Source organism: Coloeus monedula (genome assembly GCF_965178545.1).
Source record: "Coloeus monedula genome assembly, chromosome: 28".
Taxonomy (NCBI): Eukaryota; Metazoa; Chordata; class Aves; order Passeriformes; family Corvidae; genus Coloeus; species Coloeus monedula.
This window is the reverse complement of record NC_138808.1, coordinates 1,516,279-1,541,105: the sequence shown is the minus strand read 5'-3', so window position 1 is coordinate 1,541,105 and position 24,827 is coordinate 1,516,279. Positions and strand designations below refer to the sequence as shown.

Here is a 24,827-nt window from a genome sequence, read left to right as displayed (position 1 = left end):
TTCCGGGCGGGAGCCATGTGAGGCCGCGCACACATGGCTCCCCGCGCGGCACCGCGCTGTATTTTTAGCAGACGGTATCAAAAGCATAATTATGTCTGTTGTTTAAACGCAGCCTCTTTTCTGGCAGCCCCGGGAGCTCTCAGCTGCCTCCCGCCGCAGAGGGCAGGGAGGGCGGGATGAGGAGCCGCGGGCGGGGGGCTCGGGCGGGCGGGGGATGAGACTCCCCCCCTTCCCCACTCCGTCCCCAGCGCTGCCGTGCAGGTAAGACCTTCCCTCCTGGTTCCGGGGGGGCTCCTCCTGCGCCCCCACACCGTGTCCTCGAGCGCGCACATGCCCCCAGGCTGCCGGTGAGCCGCTGGTGAGGATGAGGAGGAGGAGGAGGAGAAGGAGGAGGAGGAGGAGGAGGAGGATGGCGAGGAAGAGGATGGCGGGTGGGAAGGGCGGTGGTGGCGGGAGGGGTCGGGAAAAGGGCGTCCGAGGTGACGGGAGTGTGGGAGGACACAGCTGAAGGAACGCTGCTGCATCCCCCCCCTCCTCCCCGCAGCCGCCTGTCCCCCCGGGGACCCGTCTGTCCCCAGCCAGCCCGCGCTGGCACCGAGGAAGGTTCCGGCTCCGTGTCCCTGCCGTGACACCACGGGCGTTGGGCTGAGGGTTTTGGGGAGCACAGTCCCCGAGCTCGTGGGGAGCTGGGCACCGTCTCCAGGGCGCGCTGGGGATCCCCTTCTGGGGCCCGCACAGCATCTCCGGCCACCAAGGGAAACTGAGGCAGGACATCTCCGGGCGCTAAGGGAAACTGAGGCAGCGGGCAGTGGCTGCCCATCGCTCCTGACTCCCCTGTCCTCGCACCAGGATCCGGGTCACCGCATCACCTGCCCGTCACCATGGCTCCCCGGCGGCGGGGCACCCCGGGAGCGCGGCGGGGGCACCGGAGGAGCCCGGGCTGAGGGCAGGAGCCCCCGGCTGCTGCCAGGTAGGTGCTGCCAGGAGCGCGGGCAGCTGCCAGCCCTGCCTGTGCGGCACGCAGGTGGCAGCGGGCTGCCCGTGTCCCTGGCTGCCGTCCTAAGCCCTTGGCCCCGGGGTGAGCTTTTAATTACATCAAGGTATTTGAAGCTGGTTCCTGGCGCTGGGTAAACAGGAGTCCCGGGCACGTGGAGGGGGGGGGCCAGGGGGGTGGCACAGGACGGGCACCGTGCCCCCGCACCGGGGCTTGCCGGGACGGCTCGTCCTCCCCCGGGGCGGGAGGGAGGGATGCGGGCACGGCAGCATCCGGCAGCATCCCTCACCTCCGGGTCCTCCTGCGTGCCCCCCGGCACCCCCCCGCCGCGCGCTGGGCATGGGGGGCACCGCCAAAGGTGCGTTGGCTGCGACATCCCGCGGTCCCCTCTGGCGGGGACGAGCCGCTCCCTCTCCTCGCTCCGTCCATCCCGAGCTTCGCCTTGAGGGCGTGCAGCGCCCGGGGAAGGGGCGACCTGCGCTGGGGAGGGCGAGTTGGGGGTGTCAGCGAGTAGCCCCAGCCCGGGGGGAGCGGCTCGTCTGTCCCCGGCAGCGAAGCGAGCGGGATTAGCGATGCTTACTCACCTCCCCGGGGAAAAGCGGGAGATTAGGGTCGGGAGAAGTGTCCGACCCTGCGGCGGCGGCGGGGCCGGACGGGGCCGGTGAGGCTGTCCGGGACCGGCACCGGCAGCGGGGAGGTTGCCCAGGCCCCGCCGTACGGGCAGCCAGGGCTGGAGGGGAGCGCAGGCTGCCAGAGCAGTTGGGCTGTGGCCCTAATTCCCAGAAAGCTGCTCGTGTGGGAGTGAGTGTCCTCCCGTGCCCTCCGCTCCGCCGCAGCCTCCAGACTCCTGAAGGTTTGACGTGGGGTTTTTTTTCCTTTTTTTTTCCTTTTTTTTTTTTTTTTGGTTGTTGTTTTTTATTTAAGCGCCGGGTGCAGATTAACAAAAGCTCTCGCGGCCATCGCGCCCTGTGCTGGGCACGGGGGGGATCGGGGCTGCTTCCTCTGCCTGCGCCCTCAGCTTCCTCACCTGCGCCGTGGTGGAGGCAGGTAGGTGCGTGCCGGGCTCCGTGCCGGGGCTGGGAGGAGGAGGAAGGAGGAGGAGGAGGAAGAGGAAGGGCTGAGGTTCTGTGTAAGCACAGTGGACTCCGGGCAAGCTGAAGCAGGGATCCATTTTGCATGAGGAAAATGCTGGATTTTGGGTTCTTCCCCAGGCTTGTGGGTTTGGGGGTGCAGAGCCCGCTCCTGGAGGGGCTGGCGGTGCCCTGGTCCAAGCAGGTGCTGTGGGCACCGGGACAGGGCTGGCAGGATCCAGGGCTGCTGGAACATCCAGCACAGAGGGTCAGCTGGGATACCAGGACCCCCATCTGTCCCTTTCGCCGGAGCTGGATCGTCCCGGGAGTCCCCTGTCCCGCACGCGTCCCCCACAATCCCAGGGGACACCGTGGGGACAGTGTCCCTCTGCCCCACGTCCTCACAGCGTCCCCCCCGTGCTCTGGCATGGAGCGGGGCAGGGATGCCAAGGGTTCTAATTCGGGTGTTTCCGGCCTCCCGCGGCAGCGCTCTGGCCAGCGCTTGGCTCGTGGGTGTTGCCGTCCCTCTGCTCGCCCTCCTGTTTGGGGGAAAAACCAGGCATTTGGGAGCTCTGTGCCCAAGGCAGAACCCCCCTCGGGGGTTATCTCCCGGCTGGCAGAATTCAAGCTCAGCCTGGAACCCCCCGGATCACCCTGGGAAGCCTCCGTGGGTCGCGCTGGGACAGACAGGGAGTGTTGGGATCCCGGTCAGAGGTTGGGGCGGTGGGAGCAGGCACGGATCCCGCTCCTGGGATCGGGGGGCGGTGGCTGAGCCCCAACAGAGCGTCCCAGAGTGTGGCTACCCCGTGGGAGCTGTGCTGGCCCTGGGAAGGTTTCACCAAGGCCTCAGGCTCCCTGGCACGCCGAGGGCAGCGTGGCGTGGGGAGGGGAGGGGACAGTGCCCAGGGATGCTGCCCCGGTGCATGGTGGGAAATTCCCTGTTGTCCCTCCATCATCTCCTTGCCCCAGCAATGGCTGCCACGGACCCTCCCTGGGGCTTCCCACTTTCAGCGTGGCGTGTCCATCCCTCTCCCCACCTGTCCCCTCCCTCGCGACATTTCCATCATCCCCGGGCACCCCCAGAGCCACCCGGCCACACCAGGACGCTGCAGACCCTCCCCTGGGGTCCCTCCCGGCTGCCACCTCCGTCCCAGCCCTTCCGGATCCATCATTCCTGAGGAACGGAGGGAGGGGAACGGGGAAGAGTTTGTCTTTCAGCACCTTCTCATCGCAGGCAGGCGCGGGCTCTCCCTCGCCCCGAGCCCTGTCTGGGTCCCCTCCCTGTTCCCTGGCACCCACTGGGTGCAGCGAGCAGCACCCCGGCGCCGCGGCCCCCCAAACCCTCCCCTCCTGGGCGAGCAGGGCTCGGGGGGTCCCCGCTGTGGCTTGACCCACGCTGGCGGTGGGATGGGACCACCTGGCACGGCCGAGTGACCCCGGTGGCACGCGGTGCCCCGAGCCGTGCCCAGCAAGGGTTAAGCCCGGCGCCCGGCTCCCAGCGGGACCAGACCGCAAGGAAGCTGCTGAGCTGGAGGCAGCCCGTGGTCGGCTCTTCGTGGCGCTGCTGGGCTCCCGCGGGCCCTGGCCTGCCCTCACCCCTTCTCCCGTGCCCCCAGCCTGCCCGGCCCCCGCTGCCGAGCCGTGCCGAGCCGTGCCGGGCCAGCCGCGCCGAGGGATGCGGTTTATGTAAGGCGGGCACGTCCCGGGGACACACGCAGGTTACATAAACCCGCACGGCACTGCTGGCATCAGCACCACCTCCCCGGGAGCCCAGGAATGGGGTGTCCACCTGGGAGACCCCCCTGGATCTGCTCCTCCCTCTCCAGGGCTTGTCGGCAGGAGCGGGTGGTGGGTGCTGGTGGGTGCTGGGGTCGGGGTGTCCTGGTGCTGGGGGTCCTGGGGGTTGGGGACGGTGTGGGGAGCACCCAAAAGGTTCCGGCTTCTGCCTGGTGGGCTGCAGGGCACGGCTGGGATGGGTGTGATCCTGGTGGGCACGGCTGGCATGGGTGTGATCCTGGTGGGCTTCAGGGCACGGCTGGGACGGGTGTGATCCTGGTGGGCTGCAGGGCACAGGTGAGTGGCCCCAGGCACTCCCTCCTCATCCCCGGTCAGGGTGGCACCATCAGGATGCTGTCTCAGCATCCCTGTGCCCCACAAGGTCCCTCGGCACCCCTTGGAGCACATCCTGCTCTTCCCACCCGGCTGCTGCGGGGTGTGCAGGGAGGTAGAGGAGCTCTGCCTTCATCCCAGGCAGCTGGAGGAGGGATGGACACGGCTCTGGACCGTGGCTTGAGGCCAGATCCGTAACCTTTGGCAAAAGCCGAAGGGGTTTGGGGTCCTGAGGGCTCACATCCCATAGGATGGCCACCACACGCTCCATGCCAGACACTCCCGCACCAGCTCCCCAGCACCAGGACAGGGACTTTTGGCCCATCCCGGTGTTTCTCCCATTCCAGTTTCTCCCGGAGCGGGCGGCTGGAGCCTTTCATTGGTGACGGGGCGGCATTGGCGAACAAAGGGCGCTTTCTTCACCCGCACGGGGCAGAGCACACCTGCCCGCCTTGGCACCGCCGCCGGTGCCCCCGGGGCTGGGCGGCACCGCCGGCACCGCGCCGATTCCCGGTTCCCGGGCGTCAGCAGCCCCAGCATCCCTCCCGCCCGCCCAGTCGCTGCCGGAGCCGGCGGAGGCTGCACGCTCGTGGGGAGCAGAGCCGCCGCCACCGCCGCCAGCGCCTCAGGATGCTCAAGGTTGCCTAGAGCCGGGGGAAGGTCCCGCTCGTGCTGCCGCTGCTCCCTGGGTACCCCTGTCCCTGAATCCCAGCTCGCCGGGACCCCCAGCTCGTAGGACGATAGGCAGGAGGAGCACGGAGCCTCCCAAGCCAATGGATCAAAAACTCCAGCTCCAGCAGGCGGAGAAGAACATCCCCAGGGCCGCCCGGGCGGCTTTCTGCCTCCTCCAGATCCCGGAGCCGGACCCCTTCAGCCTGTGGGTTTAGGTGCTCCCGCCCGCCCGGCTTCGCCTCTCCGGGACCCGGTGTCACCGGCAGAGACCCCCGCTCGTCCTCGGCACTGGGGTCCCTGATGGACCCTCCAGGTAGCTGTGGGGCAGTGGGGATGTTCGCCGAGCAGCGGGAGCGGCTTCGTGTGCTCCGGATGGGATGAAGGACAGGGGACAATGTCACCCTGGGGCAGCTGGGGGGATGGCAGGTGGTGGGGCAGCTTCGGGGCACTGGTGAGCTGTGCTGGGAGAACTTCCTGAAATGGGGCTGGATGGGTCCTGCGCCCTGGAGGGACTGGCTGGGTGTCCCCAGGGTGTCCCTGTGCCCCACGATACCCCGGCTCGGACAGGGTGGTCCGGGATGCTTCCCGAGCAGCGTGGGAATGGGGGTTTTGCCCTCTCTGGGAAGAGGATGTGACGGGAACAGGCGGCTCTGGGACACACGCTGCTGTCCCCACCCTGCTCCTGTCCCCATCCCGGTCATCGGGGCGGCTCTGTCCCACCCCGCAGCAGGGCTGGGAGCTGGCTGACCTCGGGTCTGTCCCCCTCGGCTGCTCCAGCTGCCGGACAGGGAGGACTGGGGGACACGGGGAAGGGATGCGACCGCCGCCGCTGCAAGGTCTGGCTCCGCATCCCGCGTCTGCGTGTGGCCCGGGTCCCGGAGGAGGGTTAATCCTGCAAATCTCCCCAGGCATTTCTCCCAGGAGGGGCCCCTGGGAGCGGGGAGCTCCCCCCTCGCTGGGAGCCCTCCTGGGAAGCGCAGCCCAGCCCTGGCCGGAGGCAAATACCTGCGCGGGGCACGGCCTCCCCACGCTGGGTGCCAGCGGCCGGGCGCGGGGCCAGGCTGGGTGCGGAGGGACTGGTGGGTGCGAGGTGCGTCCCGGCCGCCAGCCCCGCCGGGATGGGCGCAAGAGGGACGGGATGGGACGGGGACACACGCCCCAGACACGTGCCCGCCCGCATCGTGCATCCCGACGGATGCCGCGGGGCACGGGAGCCCGGGATCCCCTCGCCACGCCGGGGAGCCTCCCATCAAACACGGGAGGATGGAGCTGGGGGGTTAAAGGCAGCCCCCCTGCAGCACCCCCAAGCATCCTCGTGCCTCAGTTTCCCAGCAGCGCTGCCCGGGCAGAGGGCGGTGCTGTTCCCCGCTGATGCCCCTCTCCCTGCCCGCAGGATCCGGCCTGCCCGGGACGGCGCTGAGCACCACATGAGTGTCGGAGCAGCATGGCCAGCGACGCGAGGATGGGGGAGACCCCGCCGCGGTGGAGAAGAGCCCCGGAGGCAGCGCAGGACTCCCGGGGGATGGAGAGCAGCGGGATGGTTTTATCCCGAAGCGCCGCTGCCGAGTTGGGACTCCCGGCCTACCCGGAGCCCGGCAAGCTGAGCTACGGGGTGGAGAAAGGATGTCCCTGGAGGGGCTCCGAGGGATGTTTGGGACCCGTCCGGGAGCTCGCCGGTGGCCGGCTGGGCTGCCCCTACCCACCGGCTCCGCCGTGCCTGCGGGACGCCCTGTGCCGCCCCAAGGACGGAGCTGAGCTGCCCCCGCTGCTGTCCCCCCGGAACGGGCAGCCCAAGGCGGGCTGGGGGGAGCCCTGCAAGGAGCGCCCGGGGCCGCGGTGGGCGGAGGCCGTGCTGGCCCCGCTGGCCCTCTACAGCCACGCGTACCACCGCTACCCTCTGCCCGTGCCGGGGCTGGACACGCAGCACCCCGGCACCGCCGGCAAGCCCCGCACCGCGGCGGGGGACACGGCCGGAGACCCCCCGGCTTTCCGCCACTGCCCCTTCCTCGTGGAGGCCAAGCACAGCCCCTTCCTCCTGTCCTCGCTGCTGCCCACCGGACCCCCGGCGGACCCCCCGTTCGGCGGCGCGGGGCCGGAGGGGCCGGGGGCGATGGGTGACGGGCGGTTCGCCGGCGTGGACTGGCGGCTGGGCTCCTACGCGCCCGCCTGGGGACAGCCCCTCTACCTGGGGGTGCCGCCGAGGTGCAAGGCGGCTCTGACCCCCTTCGACGACTGCTCCAGCTCAGGGAACAAGGTAGGACACCCCGGAGAGGCTCCGGAGCGTGGATACTCGGGGGTTCCCGGTGCTCCCCGGAGGTGCCAGCGGCTCCAGCCTCACCTGAACCCGGCTGGGAGCGGCGGCTTGCGAAAGGCGATGCTGGCACCGCACCCAGGGCAGGGCCGGGCAGCGTCCCCGAGGGGGACACAGCCCCCCTGTTCCCCCCTGCAGCTCGGCAGGGGGGTCCCAGCCCCCCGAGCGCCGGGGGAACGCGCCGGGTGACGCTGTGCTCCGCGGTGTCCCTGCGGGTGATGCCACCCCCGGGCTGAGTCACGGCGGCGGCAGCCGCGGCACGGGGGCGGCGGGAGGCAGCGCTGCCAGCCCTGGGCGCGCCCGTCGCACCCCGTGCCGCTGCGGCTCCCCATTCCTTTCCCACGCTGGCAGCGGGGGACACGGGCACCCCAGAACCCCGGCACCGGGCACTGGGAAGCACCGGGCGGCTGCCCAGCCTGAAGGGGGGCGGTGGGGAAACTGAGGCAGGGGAACGGGATGCTCCTCATCATCCCCTTGCAGGGATGCGGGTGACAGAAGCGGGACGAGGACCCACTCCTGGGGTGACACCAGCCCCTCTGCTCCCTTCCAGGAGTTTTACCCGAAGAAAGAACCCGGCTTCCACCCCTCGACCAAGAACCACGCGGCATCGCAGCTGCTGGGCAAGAGCCAGGCAGGGCAGGACAGAGACGGGGAAGGGGAGCCGGCGGTGCCGGAGCTGCCGGGAGCCCCGTGGAGGGATGGCCGGGCGGGGGGCAGCTCGGCGGTGCCCGCTCCCCACCCCCGCACGCCTCCCCCCAGCGCCAGCCACCCCCTCTTCCTCCTGCGGCCCGGCGCGGGGGGCTGCGGGGTGCCCTGGGTGGGCGCACGGCCGCACAGCGCCGATTTCTCCACGGACACGGGGCCGGAGCGGCCCTCGGAGCCCAAAGATGAGCGCCTGGGCTACCAAAGCGCCCAGCCCGGCTCGCCTCCGGCATGCGGGGAGCCAAATCCCTCGCCTCTGCTGGCGGACCGGCACTACCCAGCGGGTCTTGCCAAGCCGGAGCCCACCCCGGCCTGTCTGTGCCCCACCCCGGGCTGCGATGGGTGCCCGGGGGTGGGCTGCGGGGTGTCCAACCCCTTCGAGCCCACCCTGGGCATGCCCGGGGGGCGTTTTCCGTGCCCCCCCAGCAACCACACCAAGCTGAAGAAGACGTGGCTGACGCGGCACTCAGAGCAGTCGCTGCCCCGCTCCAAAGCTTCCCGGCGGGATGGGGGTCCCGAGCCCCCCGCGGAGGGCAAGCGCTCGGCCAAACGCCCCCACGGCACCGCCGACGGTCCTCGAACCAGCGGCGAGGGCGCCGGGGCGGCCAAGAGGGGCACCAAGGCCAGCGTGTGCCCGGGTGATGGCACGGAGGGCGCGGGGGACCCCGAGGAGAGGAGGATGGAGCTGGGAGACGGAGGTGAGGATGCACAGGGTGCACAGCGGGGCCGCGGAGAGGGCGGGGGCAGCACCCAATCCCAAGGGAACTTTGCATCCCGGTTCCCGGCGCCCACAACACGAGCCGGGAACACGTGTGGGCTGCGGAACCTGCTGTGCTGGGGTTTTTCCCGGCATGACTGGGTCTGGCAGCGATTCCCAGGGTGGGCACGGATCGAAATGTCCCTTTGGGGCGGCGTGGCACCCTCGGGTGGATGCCCAGGGGGTGGGAAGGCACCTTTGGGGCGGCGTGGCACCCTCGGGTAGGATTCCCGGGGATTGGCAGTGCCGTGGCTGGGTCAGTGACTCCTCGGGGAGGCGTTGGCATCGCAGCCCTGACCTGTGCGGAGCTCCAGCTCTACTTTCCAGCCCTACTTTCTGGCCCAGTTTCCAGCCCCCGCCGCAGCGTGCCAGTCATGGAATCCCGGAATCCCGGAATGGTTTGGGTTGGAAGGGACCTTCAAGCCCATCCAGTCCCAACCCCTTGTCACGGGCAGGGACACCTTCCACCATCCCAGCTTGCTCCAAGCCCCATCCAGCCTGGCTTTGGATGCTTCCACTCCCTCCCAGCTGGTGTGGACGGGGTTCCACAGTGTCCCCAAGCACTTCCCGTGTCCCCAGAGCCGCCGAGCCGCGCCGGGGAGCCGTGGTGCCTGCAGAGCCTGCCCTGCACCGCGCTGCCCCACAGCATCCCCCGCTGCTGTGCCTGTGCCCCCCGCGCCGGGGGGGACCCCGAGGGCGAGGAGGACGAGGAAGAGCCCCCCGAGAGCACCTGCAGGCTGATGCACTTCCGCAGGTGAGCTGACGGGGTGGGGGGGTCCAGCAGGAGGTGCCAGGGGGCAATGGAGCACCCCCTTCTTTGGAATACCCCTTTCTGTCACCCCACTTTGGAATGTCCCCTCCTGTCACCCCATTTCCGAGTGTTTCCTTCTGGTCACCCCACTCCTGAGCATCTCCTCTTTAGGACATCCCCTCCCTTCACCCCAATTTGGAGCATCCCCTCCTGTCACCCCTCTTTGGGACATCTTCTCCATCACCCCACTTCAGAACACCCTCTCCTGTCACCCTGCTTTGGAGCGGGCCCTCCCTTCACCCCGCTTTAGGGGATCTCCTTTCACACCACTTTTGACCATCCTTTCCTTGTCCTGCCACCTTCTAGCACCCCACCACCCCAATTTTTCACCTCTTGTCTCATCACCCCATTTTGAGCACCCTCCCATCCCCCCAACTCTGAGCACCCTCCTGTCTGCTCTCCCCGCAGGTTCGCCCTGGGGGACAACGGGGAGCTGAGCGTCGATGGCCTCTGCACCCTGGGGGAGGCCGAGGGGGAGCTGCTGGAAGCGGCCGGCCCCGAGCTGGGGGGCAGGAATGTGGGGAGCAGGAATGTGGGGAGCAGCCTCTGCCTGGCCAAGTACCTGCTGGGGGTCCTGGGGGACCCCTTCTGCGACGCCGTCCGCAGGGACAGGGACACGTGGCCGGGAGCCCCTGGTGGGCCCGAGGGTAAGCAGGGACCAGGGTGGGGGTGGCACTGGGGACACTGGGGACACAAGGAGGCTGAGGCTGTGTTTCTCGCAGGGGTGACGGGCTGGCGGCGGGGGGAAGGAGCCCCCCAGCTCTGTGATGCCTGCCAGCGTGGCTTCTTCAACTCCCACTGGAGCTGCGCCAGATGTGGCTTCCAGCTGTGCCCCGACTGCCACCGCAGCAGGAGGGAGGACAATGGCCCTGGTATGGGGATGGGGAGAGGTGGAAAAGGGGGTGTCAGCCTTTGGGGGGATCAGTGGGGACAAACGCACCCTCTCTCTGACATAGAGGGTCCAGCACAGCCACCTGAGTGCATCCCCAGGCGGGACCACCACGTGTCATCCCTGGTCCCCACACAGTTCGTCCCCACCTGCGGTGAGTGTGTCCCCCAGCCCCAGAACCACCCTCTACCCACTGCTGGGGGGGCTGACACCCCTGTCCCCATCCGTCCCCAGTCTTGACCCGGCTCTGGAAGCTCCTGCACGAGGTCAGGGTCAAGTTTGGCATCGAGTCCCACTGTCCCTGCGGGGAGGGGGCTGCGGAGCAGAGCCTGGCAGAGTCCCCGGGCAGGCAGGTACGGAGGGGGGGGGGCCTGGATGGGGGGAAAAGGGGGCGCAGGTGGACCCCAACCCCTGCACAGGGCGTGTCTGGGGGGTGGGGATGTGGCTCCCACCTGGATCCCCACCTGGTCCGGGGTGTTTCAGGAGCCACCGGGTGCCGCGGTGCCCACCCTGCCACCCCGCAGCCACGGCCCAGCCGACCCCGCCCGGCCCATCAAGGAAGGTAGGGCCGGCTGCGACCCCCCCGCCGCGGGCACGGCCCCGCTCCGGGGGGGTCAGGGATGCCGCACCCCCCTCCCCTTTTGGGGTGCTGGGTGAGGGGTGACACGCAGAGGGCGGCGTGGGCAACCGTGACCTTGCTCTCCCCCGAGCAGAGACCCCCGAGGGGGGGCCGCCGTCCCCGGGGCAGCCCCCGGCGCGGGGTGGGGCCGTGCAGACCACCACCCTCTGCGACCTCCTGGCCTCCACCGCCGTGAAGCTGTGCCTGGGCCAGGACGGGGTGCGCATGGCCTTCGCCCCCGTGGCGCCCGCCCTGCCCAGCGTGAGTCCCGCGGCCATCTGGTCACCCCGTCCCCTGCTGCCCACCCCCCTTTGGTGGGGGCTGGGGAGGGGTCAGCGTGGCCTGAGGGGCTCCCCAATTGCGTCCCCCCTCCTCAGGATAATCGCCTGACCAGCATCCTGGACAGCATCATCGCCCGCGTGGTGGAGAGGAAGATCCAGGAGAGGCAGGCGGAGGGCGAGCTGAGCCCCCCCAGCCCCCCGGACCCCCCCGCGTCCCACTGCATCCTGGCCCCCAGTGGGCTGCTCTGGCTGCACGACCCCGGCCACGCCAGCAACTACAAACTGTTCCAGGAGCACTGGCGGCAGGGCCAGGTGAGCGCCCCATCCCTGGGGTGTGGGGTGCCAGCCGGGACTCCCCCAGCCAGCGACCCCACTGATCCCCGGCTGCCCCGGCAGCCTGTGCTGGTTTCAGGGCTGCAGAAGAGGTTGGAGGGGCGGCTGTGGGCGCCCGAATCCTTCCAGCCCTCGGGGGAGGAGGAGGTGGAGGCGGTGAACCTGCGGGCAGCGGGGAGCCGAGTCCGGATGAGCAGCCGGGAGTTTTGGGGTGGCTTTGCCGCCAGCACAGGTGAGGGGACGAGGAGTCTGTGGGGTCCTCAGTGTGATTTTGGGGTGAGGTGTGAGGGGAGCCAGGCTGGACATTCCTGATGTGACCTGTTCTCCCTCCCGCAGCATCCCGGGAGCAGGAACACAGCAGTGGGAACCTGCTGAGGCTGGAGAGTGGCTTTGGGGACATGGAGCTGAGCCGGTAGGTGACGGCACAGGGTGGCGTCACCCCGATGTCCCCTCCCCACGCCAGCTGGGTGCCAGCACCAGGGCTGGGGCAGCGGGAGGTCCCGAGTGTCACCACCACCCCACCCTGTGCCACAGGGCCACCAACCTGCGGGCCAGCCTGCCCCTGCCCGAGTACTGCGGGGCCAGCGGCCGCCTCAACCTGGCCACCTACCTGCGGGGCCAGCGGGGCCGGCGCTGGCTGCGCCCGCGCGTCCGCGTGGCCTACGGTGAGTGCGGTACGGGGGCTTTGGGGGGCACCCGGGCTCCCCCCGCCCGCGCTGATGCCCGACGCTCACCCACCGCCCCAATCCAGGTGTGCGTCCGCAGGACCGGAACTTTGGGACCAAAAACCTGACGGTGGAAGCCGCCGACTCCATCAGCGTCCTGGCCCACGCAGCGCCGGCAGCGCGGGGTACGGGGGGAGCCCGGGGGTCCCCCCCCATCCCGACCCGCTGCCCAGACCCCGTCTGACCTCTCTGTGCCCGCAGAGGTGCTGCTGCCAGGGGACGTGGATGACCTGGACGCGGCGCTGCGGGAGCGGCTCAGGGACAGCGGTGGCCGGCCCGGGGCCCTGTGGCACATCTTCCGTGCCGAGGATGCCGGGCGGATCCGGGATTTCCTGCGGAAGGTGGGTGCCACCACCCCCGGCCGCGCTCCAGCCCCCGGCTCCGCTCACCCCTGGCACCCCACAGGCATCCGAGGAGCCGGGGCGGGAGGGGACGGTCACGGCGGAGCCCCCCGGCCGCTACCTGGACCCCGGTCTGCGGCGGCGGCTGCGGGAGGAGTGCGGGGTGAGCGGCTGGAGCCTCCTCCAGTTCCAAGGGGACGCCGTGCTGGTCCCCGCCGGGGCTCCCCACCAGGTAGGCGGCTCTGAACCACTCCCCCGAGGGGCTGTGCCAACCCCCTGGGGAAACTGAGGCACGGCAAACCCTGATGCCACCGTGCCCGGGCAGGTGCAGAGCCTCACCGGCACCATCAGCGTGGAGCAGCAATTCCTGTCCCCGGAGAGCGCCGTCCGCCTCCGGGACCTCGGCACCGGGGGTCCCGCCGCGACCACGCGCCAGCTCCGCGCCCAGGTGGGTGCTCCGGGGCAATTCGGGGGTGCCGGGGTGGGGTGAGCGGTGCTGAGCCCCCTCTTTGCGCCCTTGCAGCTGGACGGGATGATCTTCGCCGCCGTGCGGGAGGCCCTGGGCGTTCTGCAGGGCTGCAAGTGAGGCCACGGCCCGACGGGAGGACGCTGGGAGCCTTGGTCACCGTCGTGGACACGGCCGGGAGGCTGCGGGGAGCCGGGACCGGGCACTTCTTGCTCGGTGCTTTGCTCCGAGAGCTCCCGCGGGTGCTCGGGGCAGGAGGAATAAAGTGTCCAGAGCGTGCCGGGGCAGCTGGCACCACCAGCACCCACCGCGGTGTCTCCCTTCATCCCCCCTCCATCCCCCTGGGGTCAGGGATGCTCCAGTGGCACCACCAGCACCCACCGCGGTGTCTCCCTTCACTCCCCCTCCATCCCATAAGGGTCGGGGGTGCTCCGGTGTCCCGGGATGGGGTGAGGTGGCAGAGCCGGGGGCTGGCAGCGTGGCACGGTCCCGTCCGGCCCTTGGCCGCTGGCGGAGGGTACCGGGGGGATGAGTTTGCCCGGGCTCAGCCTCACACAGAGCTGGGAATAGCTGGATGGCGCTGCCCAGAGGTTGGGGGGCCCAGGGTACTGCTCCATCCTGGCTGATGCGGGAAAACGACTGAAACAGCACGCAGCAATTAATTAGCACGGGGCAATTAATTAACACCGGGCAATGGGCGCTGTGCAATGGGCACTGTGCCATTAACAAGAGGCGATGGGCACCATGCGATGACCACCGTGCGACGACCCCCATGGAACCAGCACCGACTAATTACCCCCGCCTAATTAACTGCGCCACGCACCCGCGCCACGCGGCCCCTTTAAGGCCAGGTCCCGCCCAACATGACTGGCAGCAGGACTAGCCAATGAGCAGCGAGCTGCGCCGCAGGGTGGCCAATGGGCGGCGAGCGGGGGGCGGGGCCGGCGCGGCGGAGCCCCGGCGCGGTGAGTGCGCGGCGCATGCGCGGGGCGGGGGGAGGCGGCGGGGTCCCGGAGCCCGCCCGGAGACCCCCGGGCCCCGCCCCGCTGCTGCTGCAGCCCCCCGAGCTTTACTGCAGCCCCCCGAGCTTTACTGCAGCCCCCCGACCCTTTCTGCAGCCCCCCGAATCTTACTGCAGCCCCCCGACCTTTATTGCATCTCCCCGAGCCTTCTTGCAGCCCCCCGACCCTTATTTGCAGCCTTCTGACGCTTCTTGCAGCCCCCCGCCCCTTACTGCAGCCCCCCATCCTTACCGCAGCCCCCCGACCCTTCTTGCACCCCTGCGAGCCTTACTGCATCCTCCTGATGCTAATTGCAGCCCCCCACCCCTTACTGCAGCCCCCCGACCCTTATTGCAGCCCCCCACCCCTTCTTGCATCCCCCACCCCTTACCGCAGCCCCCCGACCCTTATTGCATCCCCCGAGCTTTGCTGCAGCCCCTCCAAGACCGTCCCACCATTGCAGCCCCCCCAAACCTTTATTGCAGCCCCCCACCCCCTCCCCGTGGTGCCCCCTGTAGCCCCCCCCAAGCCCTTCCCTGACTGCAGCCCCCAGACCCTTATTGCAGCCCCCCAAGCCCTCCCTTCCTTGCACCCTGTAGCCCCCCCAAACCCTCCCCTGTAGCCCCCCAAGCCCCCCCATCGCACCCTGCAGCCCAGCTCGCCCCCCTGCCCCCCACTGCCCCCCGCCCTGTGCCCTCCAGACTGGGAGCAGCCCCTCCCCCCGAGCGCCCTGCAGCCCTGGGACCCCCAGTCCCCCCCCAGCTCCAGCTCCAGCCCCCCCGGCACCCCCCAGCCCAGCGAGCTCTTCTACCCCAGCCCGGGCATCCCCCAGTCCAGCAGGCCCTATCCCCCCAGTGCCCCCCAGTCCAGCCAGCCCTTCCCCACCAGTATCTTCCAGTCCAGCCAGCCCGTTCCGCCCAGCGCCCCCCAGTCCGGCCACCCCTTTTCCTGCTACCTCTTCCAGTCCAGCCAGCCTTTTCCTCCCAGTATCCTCCAGTCCGGCCAGCCTTTTTCCCCCAGTATCTTCCAGTCTGGTCAGCCTTTTCCCCCCAGTAACCACCAGTCCAGCTACCCCTTTCCCCCCAGTATCCTCCAGTCCGGCCAGCCTTTCCCCCCGAGTATCCTCCAGTCCAGCCAGCCCTTCGCGTCCTTCAGCTTCCCGTGCGTCCTGCAGTCCAGCCAGCCCTTCTCCTACCGCAGCCCCCCCCGGCTCCCCAAATCCTGCCAGCTCTTCCCGGGCAGCCCCCTGTGCCCCCCCCAGTCCAGCCAGCCCTTCCCGTCCTGTGCCCCCCCATGCCTGCCCCAGTCCAGCCAGCCCCTGTCCTACCGCAGCCCCCCCCGGCTGCCCAAACCTAGCGAGCCCTTCCCCTTCCCCGTCTACGCCCCCCTGGGGGTCCCCCAGTCCAGCAGACCCTTCCCCTTCTGCACCCCTCCTTGCATCGCCAAGGCCACCGAGCTCTTCCCTTGCTACGTCCCCCCCCAGCCCAGCAGACCCCTCCCCATTTACACCCCCCTGCACGTCCCCCAGTCCAGCAGACCCTTCCCCTCCTCCAGCACCCCTCACGCCCTCTCCCCGTGCACCCCACAATCGCCGGACCCCCTCCCTCACCACCCCCTGCAGCCCTCCCGGCGCCGCGGCTCTTTGTCCCCTCGCCTGCACGTCTGGGGGGTCCCCTCCCCACCCCAAAACCCCGCCACGCCCTGAGCCGGCCCCGCTCCCCGTCCCCAGCTGCCGCGGGACCCCCGTCCCCATGGGGGACGCGCCGGTGCCGGAGCTGGAGGCGGTGCTGGATGGAGGCTCTTGGGACGTGGGGACAACTTTCGAGGGGTCCCTCGCGCTCCCCGGGCCCGTCCGCCTGGGCAGGAACGTTTGCTACGTGGTGCTGGCCGTGCTCTTCAACCAGGAGGTGAGGCAGCCCCCAGCCCCAGTACCCCCCAGTCCAGCCACGCCTTCCCCCCCAGTATCCTCGTGTCCAACCACCCCTTTCTCCCCAGTATTTTCCAGTCTAGTTACCCCTTTCCTCCTGGTGCCCCCCATTCCAGCCACTCCTTTCCCCCCAGTACCTCCCATTCCAGCCAGCCTTTCTCCCCAGTACCTCCCATTCCAGCCACCTCTTTTCCCCCAGTCCAGCCACCCCTTTCCTCCCAGTGCCCCCCAGTCCAGCCACCCCTTTCCCCCCATTCCAGCCACCCCTTTCCCCCCAGTCGCCCTCCATTCCAGCCACCCCTTTCCCCCCAGTGCCCCCCATTCCAGCCACCTCTTTTCCCCCAGTGTCCCCCAGTCCAGCCTCCCCTTTCCCCCCAGTAGCCCCAGTCCCACCCCGCAGGACGCGGTGCTGCTGGTGCAGGAGGCCAAGCCCGAGTGCCGGGGGCGGTGGTACCTGCCCGCGGGCCGGATGGAGCCCGGCGAGGGCATCGTGGCCGCGCTGCAGCGGGAGGTGAAGGAGGAGTCGGGGCTGGAGTGCGAGCCCCTCACGCTGCTGGCGCTGGAGGAGCGGGGCCCGGCCTGGATCCGCTTCGCCTTCCTGGCACGGGCCACAGGTTTGTGCCCTTTGATGCTCCGAGGGGCACGGGGGGCTTGGTGGGGGTGTCCCCAGCTGGCCCCGTGATGGGTATCAGTGTCCCCTGCCAGCCCCACGACGGGAAGTGGCATCCCCTATAGATATCCCTGTCCCCTGCCAGCCCCATGGTGGGTATCAGTGTCCCCACCCACCCCTGTGACAGGCATCACTGTCCCCTGCCACCTTTGTGCCAGGTCACTGATGTCCCCTGCAAACCCCATGATAGATTTTAGCATCTTTGTGCCAGGGCATCACTGTCCCCTGCCACCCCCCCCCCCCCCCAAACCCCACACTGGGGTATCAGTGTCCCCTCTCAGCCCCCCCGCTCGGGGGTCTCAGTGCCCCCACCCGCCCCACAACCGGGCCCTTTCCCGCTGTCCTGCTGTCCCCGCCATGCCGGGCCACCCGTGTGCCCACAGGTGGGACCCTGAAGACCCTCGAGGAGGCCGACGCCGAGTCCCTCCAAGCCACCTGGTGGCCCGGGGACCCCCGCGCGCTGCCGCTGCGCTCGCTGGACATCCTGCCCGTGCTGGACCTGGCCGCCCGCTACCGCCGGAGCCCCCCGCACCCCCCGACTCTGCCGCGGGAGTTGCCCTGCTCCCCGCTCTGCCTGCGGCTCCTGCTGCCCTTCGCCAGCACCGCCGGCGACCTGTGGGTGCTGCTGGCCACCGCTGGCACCCCACACCTGCCCGTGGTGGCCTGTGGCACGTCCCCCTCCGAGCTGCGCGCGGGGCTGCGCCCGCCCCTGCTGCGGCTGCTGCGGGACTGCCTGGCCTGGGACCCGCAGCCCGGAGCTCTGGGGCTGCTGGGGCTGCAGCACCGAGCTGGGGGGCCCGGGGGGGCCGATGGCATCTGCTTCAACGTGGTGCTGAGCATCCCCCCGGGGAGCCAGCGGGACGAGCCCCCCGAGCCCCGCGACCCCGCGCTGCGCTGGTGGCCCGTGCGGGAGGAGGGGCTGCGGGGCCGCATCCTGCAGAGGCTCCGAGCCGCGGTGCCCGTGCGGAGTTAGGGCCCGAAAAGGCTGGATTTGGGAACGGGGGACTGAGCGGGACACGCAGCCCGGGGTCCTGCTGGCCGTGGCGAAGGGGGAAGCCCCGGGATGTGCTGCCCGTGGATGGGGGGTGCTGCGGGGGTGGGTCGGGGTCTGGGGGTGCTGAGAGCAGAAATAGAATAAACCCGGCTGCTGCTGCTGCTGCTGCTGCTTCCATGGCCCTGACTGCGGTTGGGGGAAATGGGGAGTGGGGTTTTGGGGGTGTTTGGGAAGGGGCACAGGAGGTGGAGCTGAGTCACAGCTTTATTAGAGCAGAGTCCCATCACCCTGGGGAGGGGCTGTGCGGGGTCTGGGGGGGGACAGTCCCCTGCCAGACCACACACACGTCACACACGTCACACACACACACGTGTCACACATGTCACACTCCCCGTGCCACAGCGCCAGGGCAGGGGACAATCGAGTCCTTGCAGCTGAGAGGGGGGCACTGCCTCCCACACCCCATTATTGCCTAAAAATTCCCCGCTGGAGCCTTGGGGGGTTCGGGGCAGCTCCGACAGCGCGGGGGGAGCAGGGACCCACCACCCAGGAGGAGCCACAGCACCCATGGCTCCGCACCCAGCACGGGGACGTGGCGTCACCTCGGGGCTGGCCAAGGTGACGACGAAGGACTCGGCGCCTCCTCGTCCTCCTGCGAGGTCCTTCCCGCGGTGCCACGGCCATTCCTGGCTACTGCAGGGCCACCGGGGGCTACCGGAACGTGGGCTGGGCCATCCCCAGTGGCCACCGCAGCCTGGTCGGAGAGGGGGGGGCTCAGAGAGGGGCTCAGGGTGGCCCTTCGGGTGGCCCCTTGACCAGAGCGATGGCAGCCAGCTCCTTGCAGAACTCCTCGAGCACCACCACGCCCTTGAACAGCACCGTGTGATCCATCCTGCGGGGACGCCAGCGATGAGGGGGGGTCTGTGGGGTACAACCCCCTTCCCAAAAGGGCATTTTGCTCCCCCCCCCAGCACTCACTGCTCTCCCGGCACCAGCCCCAGGAGCTGCTGGCGCACCAGGAGCAGCTTGGCCCTGGAATGGGGCACGCGCTGGAGCCGCTGCATCAGGTCCCCGATCACCTGGGCAGGGAGAAAAGAGTCACACCCCGTGTCCAGGGGGTGTCCCCGTGTCCCCACACCCCGGCGGGTGACGTTACCCTGACGAGGACAGAGAAGAGCGAGCGGCAGCCGGGGGCCAGGTTGAGGTAGGGGTCCAGCAGGTACTCGTGGAGGTGGGGGTGGGGGAAGGCGGCCAGGTGGGACAGCACCGAGGTCACCTGCAGGTTCAGGCTGTAGGGCTGGCAGGATGGGGGAGATGCTCAGGGGGTGGGGGTCCCCTCGTCCTGAGCCCATCCCCACCGAGCACTGCTGATGCTTTTGGCCACTTTGTCCCCATTATGGGGGTCCTGGGGGGGCAGAGGGCTGAGCACGGTGGGCACCCAGGTGTATCCCTGGTACCTGATCCAGGATCCGGCTCATCCGGTCAAATAGCACCTTGAGGAAGTGACCCTCGTAAAACGCCACTCGGGGCTGACAGGAGTCCAGGGGCCGGGGGGTCGAGGGCCACCCCCACGGGGCTGCGCTGGCACGGCACGCCTGGACCTGGCAGGGGGGTGACAGCAGGGTGAGAGCCAGCGCGGGGACAGCCACCAGCGGGCTGGGGACCCCCCCAGGCACCCACCATTCCCAAGGCATCGTGCACGTAGGTGTCGTATCCGCCCTCCTCCATGCACGAGGAGGTCTTGGCCTCCTCGGGGACCAGGCAGAGGAAGCTGGAAAAGAGAGGGAGAGGGATGGGGAGGGGGCTGCAGCCGCTCCATTCCAGCCCAGCCCCTCCAAACCCCTACCTGCTGACCACCTCGCTCACTTGCCCCTTCCCCGACGGGGCCGATGCCGGGGAAGGATTTTTCGTCGTCCCAAAGTCGTCTGGGAATCCGTCGGTGAAATAGGGATCCTCCTCCAGGTCCCTGTGTGGGGTCAGCGTTAGCGGGGTGGGCGCTGCGGGGCTGCCCCCCCCTTGCCGTGCCCCAGCCCCCCTCGCTCACAGCCCGTCCTCCTCGGGGTCCGTCTCGGGGGGCCCGCGCTCCTCGGGCGCGTGGGGGCCGCTCTGCAGGTACGCCCTGGCCTCCAGGTTCCGCAGCACCAGGTTGTGAGCCACGTGCTCGTGGGGCTTCCGCAGGAGCTCCTCGAAGAGCCGCAGGCTGGCCAGGCTGATCTGGGCACGGCCAGCGGGGTGAGAGCCCTGGCACTGCCACCCCTGACCACCCAGCCAGCGCACCGGGGTGAGCTCACCTCGTCGCACAGGTGGTCGCAGCGGTCAATGAGCTGCGCCCGCAGGGGGTGTGGGGTGTCCCCGGGGGTCTCGGGGTGCCGGTGGGGCCCCAGCAGGAAGAGGACGAGGCGGTTGAGCAGGGTGGGCGCACGGAGCTGCCGCACCGTGCCCGTCAGCACGGCCGTGGCGCCCAGCACGGCCAGCTCTGACCTGCCAGGGTGGGAGAGGACGGTTGTCCAGTTGTCCAGGGAAAAAGGGGAACCCCCTGCTCCTGGCTCCAAGGGAGTCCGGGAGAGTGAAACACCCCGGCTGGTGCCACTCACATCTGCAGGAGCTGCGGCTGCAGGATTCCCTGGAAAAACTTCTCCTCCACGGCCTCGGTGATGGCATCGGCCACGAGCTGTGGGGCACAGAGGGGCTGAGCGTGGGGAACCCCCCAGGATGAGAGGACACAGTTTTGAGTTGCACCCAGGGAGGTTTAGGTCGGACATCAGGAAGAATTTCTTCACAGAAAGGGTGGTGGGACATTGGGGTGGGGCTGCCCAGGGAGGTGGCGGCGTCCCCGTCCCTGGGGGTGACGTGGCACTCAGAGCTCGGGGGCATCGGGCACGGGATGGTCTTGGAGCTTTTTCCCAAACTAATCAATCCTGCGATTCTCACCGGGTGGGCGCCCAGCACCAGCTCATCCAGGAAGTCCAGCCAGCCCAGGAACTCAGCCAGGCTCTCCTTCCCCGGGAAACCCGCGGCACCGGCACCATCCCCCTGCGACCTGCACGGGAGGGAGGACGCGGGGCTGTGACACAGCCTGGGTTGGCACCTGGGACCTCCATCCAGCGCCCCCCTCACCTCCAGCTGGCCCTGTCCATGGCGAGGACGTCGGCGGGGTCAGTGCCGGCGGGCACGGCGCTGTAGAGGTCGCAGAGGTGGCCCGTGAGCAGCTGGCACAGGGCACTGCCCCGCACCAGGCAGGCGGCAGCCGCCTCCTGGGACAGCCCCGCCAGCAGCAGCAGGTTCTCCCGAGCCTTCAGCGCCACACGGCTCTTCTGCGAGGAGGAGGAGGAGGAGGAGGAGGAGGAGGAGGAGGAGGAGGAGGAGGAGAGCTCAGGGGTTGTCACACGCCTGGCAGTGCCCGCTGTCCCCTCGTGCCACCCCCGTGCCCGTACCTTGCTCCTGCACAGCCCCACCAGGCAGGTGACGAGGTTGCTGTCCCGGCGTGGCGGGGAGGGCTCGGCTGGAGGGGAGCTGGCAGCGGGACCCGGGGGATGCTCCGAACCCTCTTCCCTGGGGTTGTCCGGCGGCTCCGGGGCTCTCCTTCCATTCAGGATGTTCTTCCCCTGGAGAGGAAGAGGAGCGGCATCGTAGCCACCACCTTCCTCCTCCTCCTCTTCCTCACCCCGAGGAGCTTTGAGGCGAGGAGGGGGCTGCAAAATGGGTCAAAAGTCCCAATTACAGGAGCCCAACCCCCACTGAGGACCCCACACTGTCCCACCTCCAGGATATAGGGCAGCAGGCTGGGATCCTGCTGGATTTTGGAGCAGAGGACGGCGGCGAACTGCACCTCCTCCTTCTCCGTGCCAGAGCCCAGGCGGTCCCCGCTGAGCTGGAGCAGCTTCTGGGAAGGCAGGGACAGGGATGTGGGGATGCTGGGGGCTCTCTCGCCCCATTCCCGGAGGTGTCACTTCCCAGGGGTGTGGTGGGGACAGGTGGGACCTCACCTGCACGGGCCGGTGGACGTTGAGGTAGTGCAGGAGCGGGTGCTGCAACTGCCCCAGCACCCGGCCGAAGAAGAGCAGGACCTGCTGCCTCATCCCGGGGGGATACTGGGACAGGGACATGGGGACACAGGTCAGACGGAGCCCTGATTTCCCTGGAATTGCCCCAAATCGATCCCCCAGCACATCCCTCCTCCCCTCCCTTTAATAATCAGGGGCTGAACTCGATTCTCTGCATTGAAAGAAAAAAACCTGGGGGATTATTTCCCATTTTCCAGCAATGGGGAATTAAAACCCCCAGCACCCCAAAAGGCCCGAATCCTCCTGGGGTGTGAAAGGACCAGCGAGTTTCCACTTAGATTTGAATAAAAATCTATTTATAGGGGCTGTGTTGCTATTATCAGCAACAAAGGCACAGCAGAGCCGTTATATTTGTTATATATTTGGGCAATATTTACTTTTCCAAAGCTGGCACCTTGTCCTGCAAAGCCAAGTGCAATATGTTAAAAAAACCCCTGTGTGCCAGATATTTAAAAAAAAAAAATCCTTCCTGTGCAAGCGGAGATGTGATGATCCCAGAAAGGATCCCAGTGGTGAACTTTGAATAATCCAACACCCTCCCAAAAAAGCCAAGTTTTCTCTCACAAAAAGCCTATTTTCACCCAAAAAGCCAATTTTCTCAAAAAAGGGGCAATTTCCCCCCCAAAAGAGCAATTTTCCCGAAAAAAGTGCCAATTCCTCCCCCCAAAAAAGAGCAATTTTCCCCCAAAAAGAGCAATTTCTCCCCAAAAAAGCCTATTAAAAAAAAAAAAATAAAAAGGGCAATTTCCCCAAGAAAACCCCAAGCCCCGTGACCGTCTCACGCTTCACAATCTCCCTTTCCCGGTAAAAATGCTGCAAAATGAAAATTATTGAGGGCCACCACGTAAAGCAGCTGGGAAACGCTGCGGGTTCGGCCCCTCCGGAGGGATTTTCCCGGTGCCTTCTCCCACCTCCGCCTTTCCCAGTGTTCCCAGTGTCTCCAGCAGCTTGTGCTGGAGCAGGTACTCGAGGCACGGCCCGGTCTCGCCCGCCGGGCGCTGCTTCTCCTCGTACACCAGGATATCCAACATCTGCCGGAGGCGCCAGGGAATGTCCGTCTGCCGCGCCGGGATGCTCTCGTCTGTGGATACCGGGATTTGGGGATTCGGGATTCAGGGATTCAGGATTCAGGGATTCAGGATTCGGGATTTGGGGATTCGGGGATTCGGGATTCGGGATTCGGGGAGTCGGGATTCGGGAGTCGGGATTCGGGATTTGGGGATTCGGGGATTCGGGGATTCAGGGAGTCGGGATTCGGGGATTCAGGGATTCGGGATTCGGGGAGTCGGGATTCGGGAGTCGGGATTCGGGATTCGGGGATTCGGGATTTAGGGATTCGGGATTCGGGGATTCGGGGATTCGGGGATTCGGGATTCGGGATTTGGGGATTCGGGATTTGGGGATTCGGGGATTCGGGATTCGGGATTCAGGGATTCGGGATTCGGGGATTCGGGATTCGGGGATTCGGGATTCAGGGATTCGGGGATTCGGGATACAGGGATTCGGGATTCGGGATTCGGGGATTCGGGATTCGGGGATGGGGGGCTGCAGCGGGGCTCCTCCCCGGGCACGGCAGCCCCGGTGAGGTGCCAACCGTGCGGCTGGGGTTCTGCCAGGGGTTTTCCCTGATCCGTGGCTGCCCCAAATCCCGCTCCTCCGGAGTGGGAATGACGCTAGATGGCAATGTGAGTGAGGATGGAGTCGCAGCAGCGGCTCCTTCCGCTCCGGCCTAGGGCGCTGCCGGACATCCCGCTCCTCCCGCCGCTGTCCGCTCTCCCGGTGGGCACCGGAGACCCCCCCGGGCACAGCCAGGACCGAGATCCTGCTGGGAATTGGGGCCGAAGCTCTCCCGGCGCTGCTTTGGCGCTCCCGGGGTGCAGCGGGTTCCCAAAGGGACGTGTCCCAGCCTGTGCGGCGCTCCCGGGAGTGTCCCCGGTGCGCCCAGCCCGGCGGTGCTGATCCCACCGCGGTGCCAGGGGGTCGGGGCTGGGCAGGGCAGGGCACCCCGGACGGGTAAATCCTCCCATGGTTTGGGAAGGGGTGTCCCGTGCCCTGTCCCCACGTGCCAGGGCAGCCACAGGGCACTGGGGTCCTGTCCCAGGGCACGGGGTCCCACCCCAGCGTGCAGGGATTTGTCCCAGGACTGGGGGTCCTGTCCCAGGACCTGTCCCCTAACCCTGTCCCAGGGCACAGGTACCTTATTCCTAGGCCAGGGACCCTATTTTGGGACACAAGGACCCTCTCCCTGGACACACGGTCCCCTCCCAGGATATGGGATCGTGTCCCAGAGAATGGGGCGCCCTCCTAGAGCACTGCAACCCCCCCTCCTTGGGCACAGGGACCTTATTCCGGTTTCTAGGACACCCTATTTTAGGATACAAGGATGTCTCCCAGGACACGAGAACTCTGTTCCCACACCACAAGCAAGGAATTTATTCCCACGTTGCAGAGACCCCATCCCAGGGCACCGGGACCCCATCCCGGGAAAAAAGGACCCCACCCCGGAGCACGGGGACCCTCGCCCCGCACCCCACTCACCTGTGGCCTCCAGGTAGTAGCCGGTGATGCCTCTCCAGTGCTCGGTGAACGCTTCCAGCAGGTCCACGCTGGGCTCCCGCTGCTCACACCGAGATTGGAGTCAGGGGGGCACGGAACCCCCCACTCCCACTCCCTCTCCCGTTCCCATTCCCATTCTCGGTCCCGGTCCCGGTCCCCTTTCCCCCGTGTCCCCCCGGGCCCCGCTCACCGTCTCCACCGCCTGCTGCAGCAGCGCTCCCAGACGGCTGAGCATGGCTGGGACCCCCGGGACCGGCCCCGGCCCCGATCCCTCCGCCGGCCCCGCCGCCCCCGGCCCCGCCCCGCGCCGCTGTCACCGCCCCGCCCCGGGCCCTCCCCCGGCGGCTCCGCTCCGGCTCCCGGCGCGATGGGGCGGGATCCGGGCGGCATCGGGGCGGGAGAAGGGTGGAGGATGGAGGGGCTGGGAAGGTGCCTTAGCCCTAAATTTGCTCCGGGGGGGCGGACTCAGGGCACCGGGATGGGGGCGGATCCCACCAGGATCTTGCACCGGGATAGGAATGGACCCCACGCACCT

The 24,827-nt window shown here is 68.5% G+C and overlaps 3 protein-coding genes across 5 annotated transcripts; 2 read left to right on the top strand and 1 right to left on the bottom strand.

Annotated features, from left to right (window-relative positions):
• The first annotated feature begins 183 nt into the window (after positions 1 to 183).
• HR (HR lysine demethylase and nuclear receptor corepressor) lies at positions 184 to 13,277 on the top strand. Its single transcript, XM_082298198.1, has 20 exons — positions 184 to 261; positions 850 to 970; positions 6,239 to 7,099; positions 7,707 to 8,556; positions 9,195 to 9,369; positions 9,835 to 10,073; positions 10,149 to 10,298; positions 10,383 to 10,469; positions 10,550 to 10,668; positions 10,799 to 10,877; positions 11,029 to 11,195; positions 11,312 to 11,527; positions 11,612 to 11,780; positions 11,885 to 11,960; positions 12,083 to 12,213; positions 12,300 to 12,398; positions 12,475 to 12,614; positions 12,679 to 12,846; positions 12,940 to 13,062; positions 13,138 to 13,277. The coding sequence occupies exons 3-20, from the start codon at positions 6,290 to 6,292 to the stop codon at positions 13,198 to 13,200; spliced, it is 3,861 nt and encodes a 1,286-aa protein (XP_082154324.1). The 5' UTR covers positions 184 to 261; positions 850 to 970; positions 6,239 to 6,289; the 3' UTR covers positions 13,201 to 13,277.
• Positions 13,278 to 15,832: 2,555 nt separating this feature from the next.
• NUDT18 (nudix hydrolase 18) lies at positions 15,833 to 17,757 on the top strand (the record flags this gene model as incomplete). 2 transcript variants are annotated; one of them, XM_082298160.1, is made up of 3 exons in its annotated part: positions 15,833 to 15,988; positions 16,409 to 16,622; positions 17,062 to 17,757. In XM_082298160.1, the coding sequence occupies 3 exons, from the start codon at positions 15,833 to 15,835 to the stop codon at positions 17,649 to 17,651; spliced, it is 960 nt and encodes a 319-aa protein (XP_082154286.1). In that variant the 3' UTR covers positions 17,652 to 17,757. The 2 variants fall into 2 exon arrangements, with proteins under 2 accessions (XP_082154286.1, XP_082154287.1); XM_082298161.1 differs by having other exon boundaries at positions 15,858 to 15,988; positions 16,387 to 16,622.
• A 247-nt stretch (positions 17,758 to 18,004) lies between these two features.
• Positions 18,005 to 24,558, bottom strand: FHIP2B (FHF complex subunit HOOK interacting protein 2B). Of its 2 annotated transcripts, none has more exons than XM_082298241.1 (17): positions 24,483 to 24,558; positions 24,275 to 24,353; positions 22,648 to 22,817; positions 21,659 to 21,763; positions 21,433 to 21,555; positions 21,107 to 21,277; positions 20,790 to 20,986; positions 20,604 to 20,712; positions 20,267 to 20,343; positions 19,964 to 20,153; positions 19,717 to 19,886; positions 19,519 to 19,638; positions 19,353 to 19,443; positions 19,130 to 19,273; positions 18,829 to 18,969; positions 18,651 to 18,751; positions 18,005 to 18,564 (listed from the first exon to the last, which is right to left on the bottom strand). In XM_082298241.1, exons 1-17 carry the CDS (start codon positions 24,525 to 24,527, stop codon positions 18,459 to 18,461), a joined length of 2,139 nt encoding a protein of 712 aa, XP_082154367.1. In that variant the 5' UTR covers positions 24,528 to 24,558; the 3' UTR covers positions 18,005 to 18,458. The 2 variants fall into 2 exon arrangements, with proteins under 2 accessions (XP_082154367.1, XP_082154368.1); XM_082298242.1 differs by having other exon boundaries at positions 21,433 to 21,552.
• Between the last annotated feature and the right edge of the window lie 269 nt (positions 24,559 to 24,827).

Bases quoted from the DNA above. Each gene is read 5' to 3' on its own strand.
- FHIP2B (XM_082298241.1), bottom strand. From the start codon at position 24,527: ATGCTCAGCCGTCTGGGAGCGCTGCTGCAGCAGGCGGTGGAGACG. The intron at 21,278-21,432 runs GTGGGACAGTGT...CTTCCTCTCCAG, and splicing joins TGCTGCCCTATATCCTGGAG to GGGAAGAACATCCTGAATGG. The intron at 19,444-19,518 runs GTAGGGGTTTGG...TCTCTTTTCCAG, and splicing joins GTGAGCGAGGTGGTCAGCAG to CTTCCTCTGCCTGGTCCCCG.
- HR (XM_082298198.1), top strand. From the start codon at position 6,290: ATGGCCAGCGACGCGAGGATGGGGGAGACCCCGCCGCGGTGGAGAAGA. The intron at 11,961-12,082 runs GTAGGTGACGGC...CCTGTGCCACAG, and splicing joins GGGGACATGGAGCTGAGCCG to GGCCACCAACCTGCGGGCCA. The intron at 12,847-12,939 runs GTAGGCGGCTCT...GTGCCCGGGCAG, and splicing joins CCGCCGGGGCTCCCCACCAG to GTGCAGAGCCTCACCGGCAC.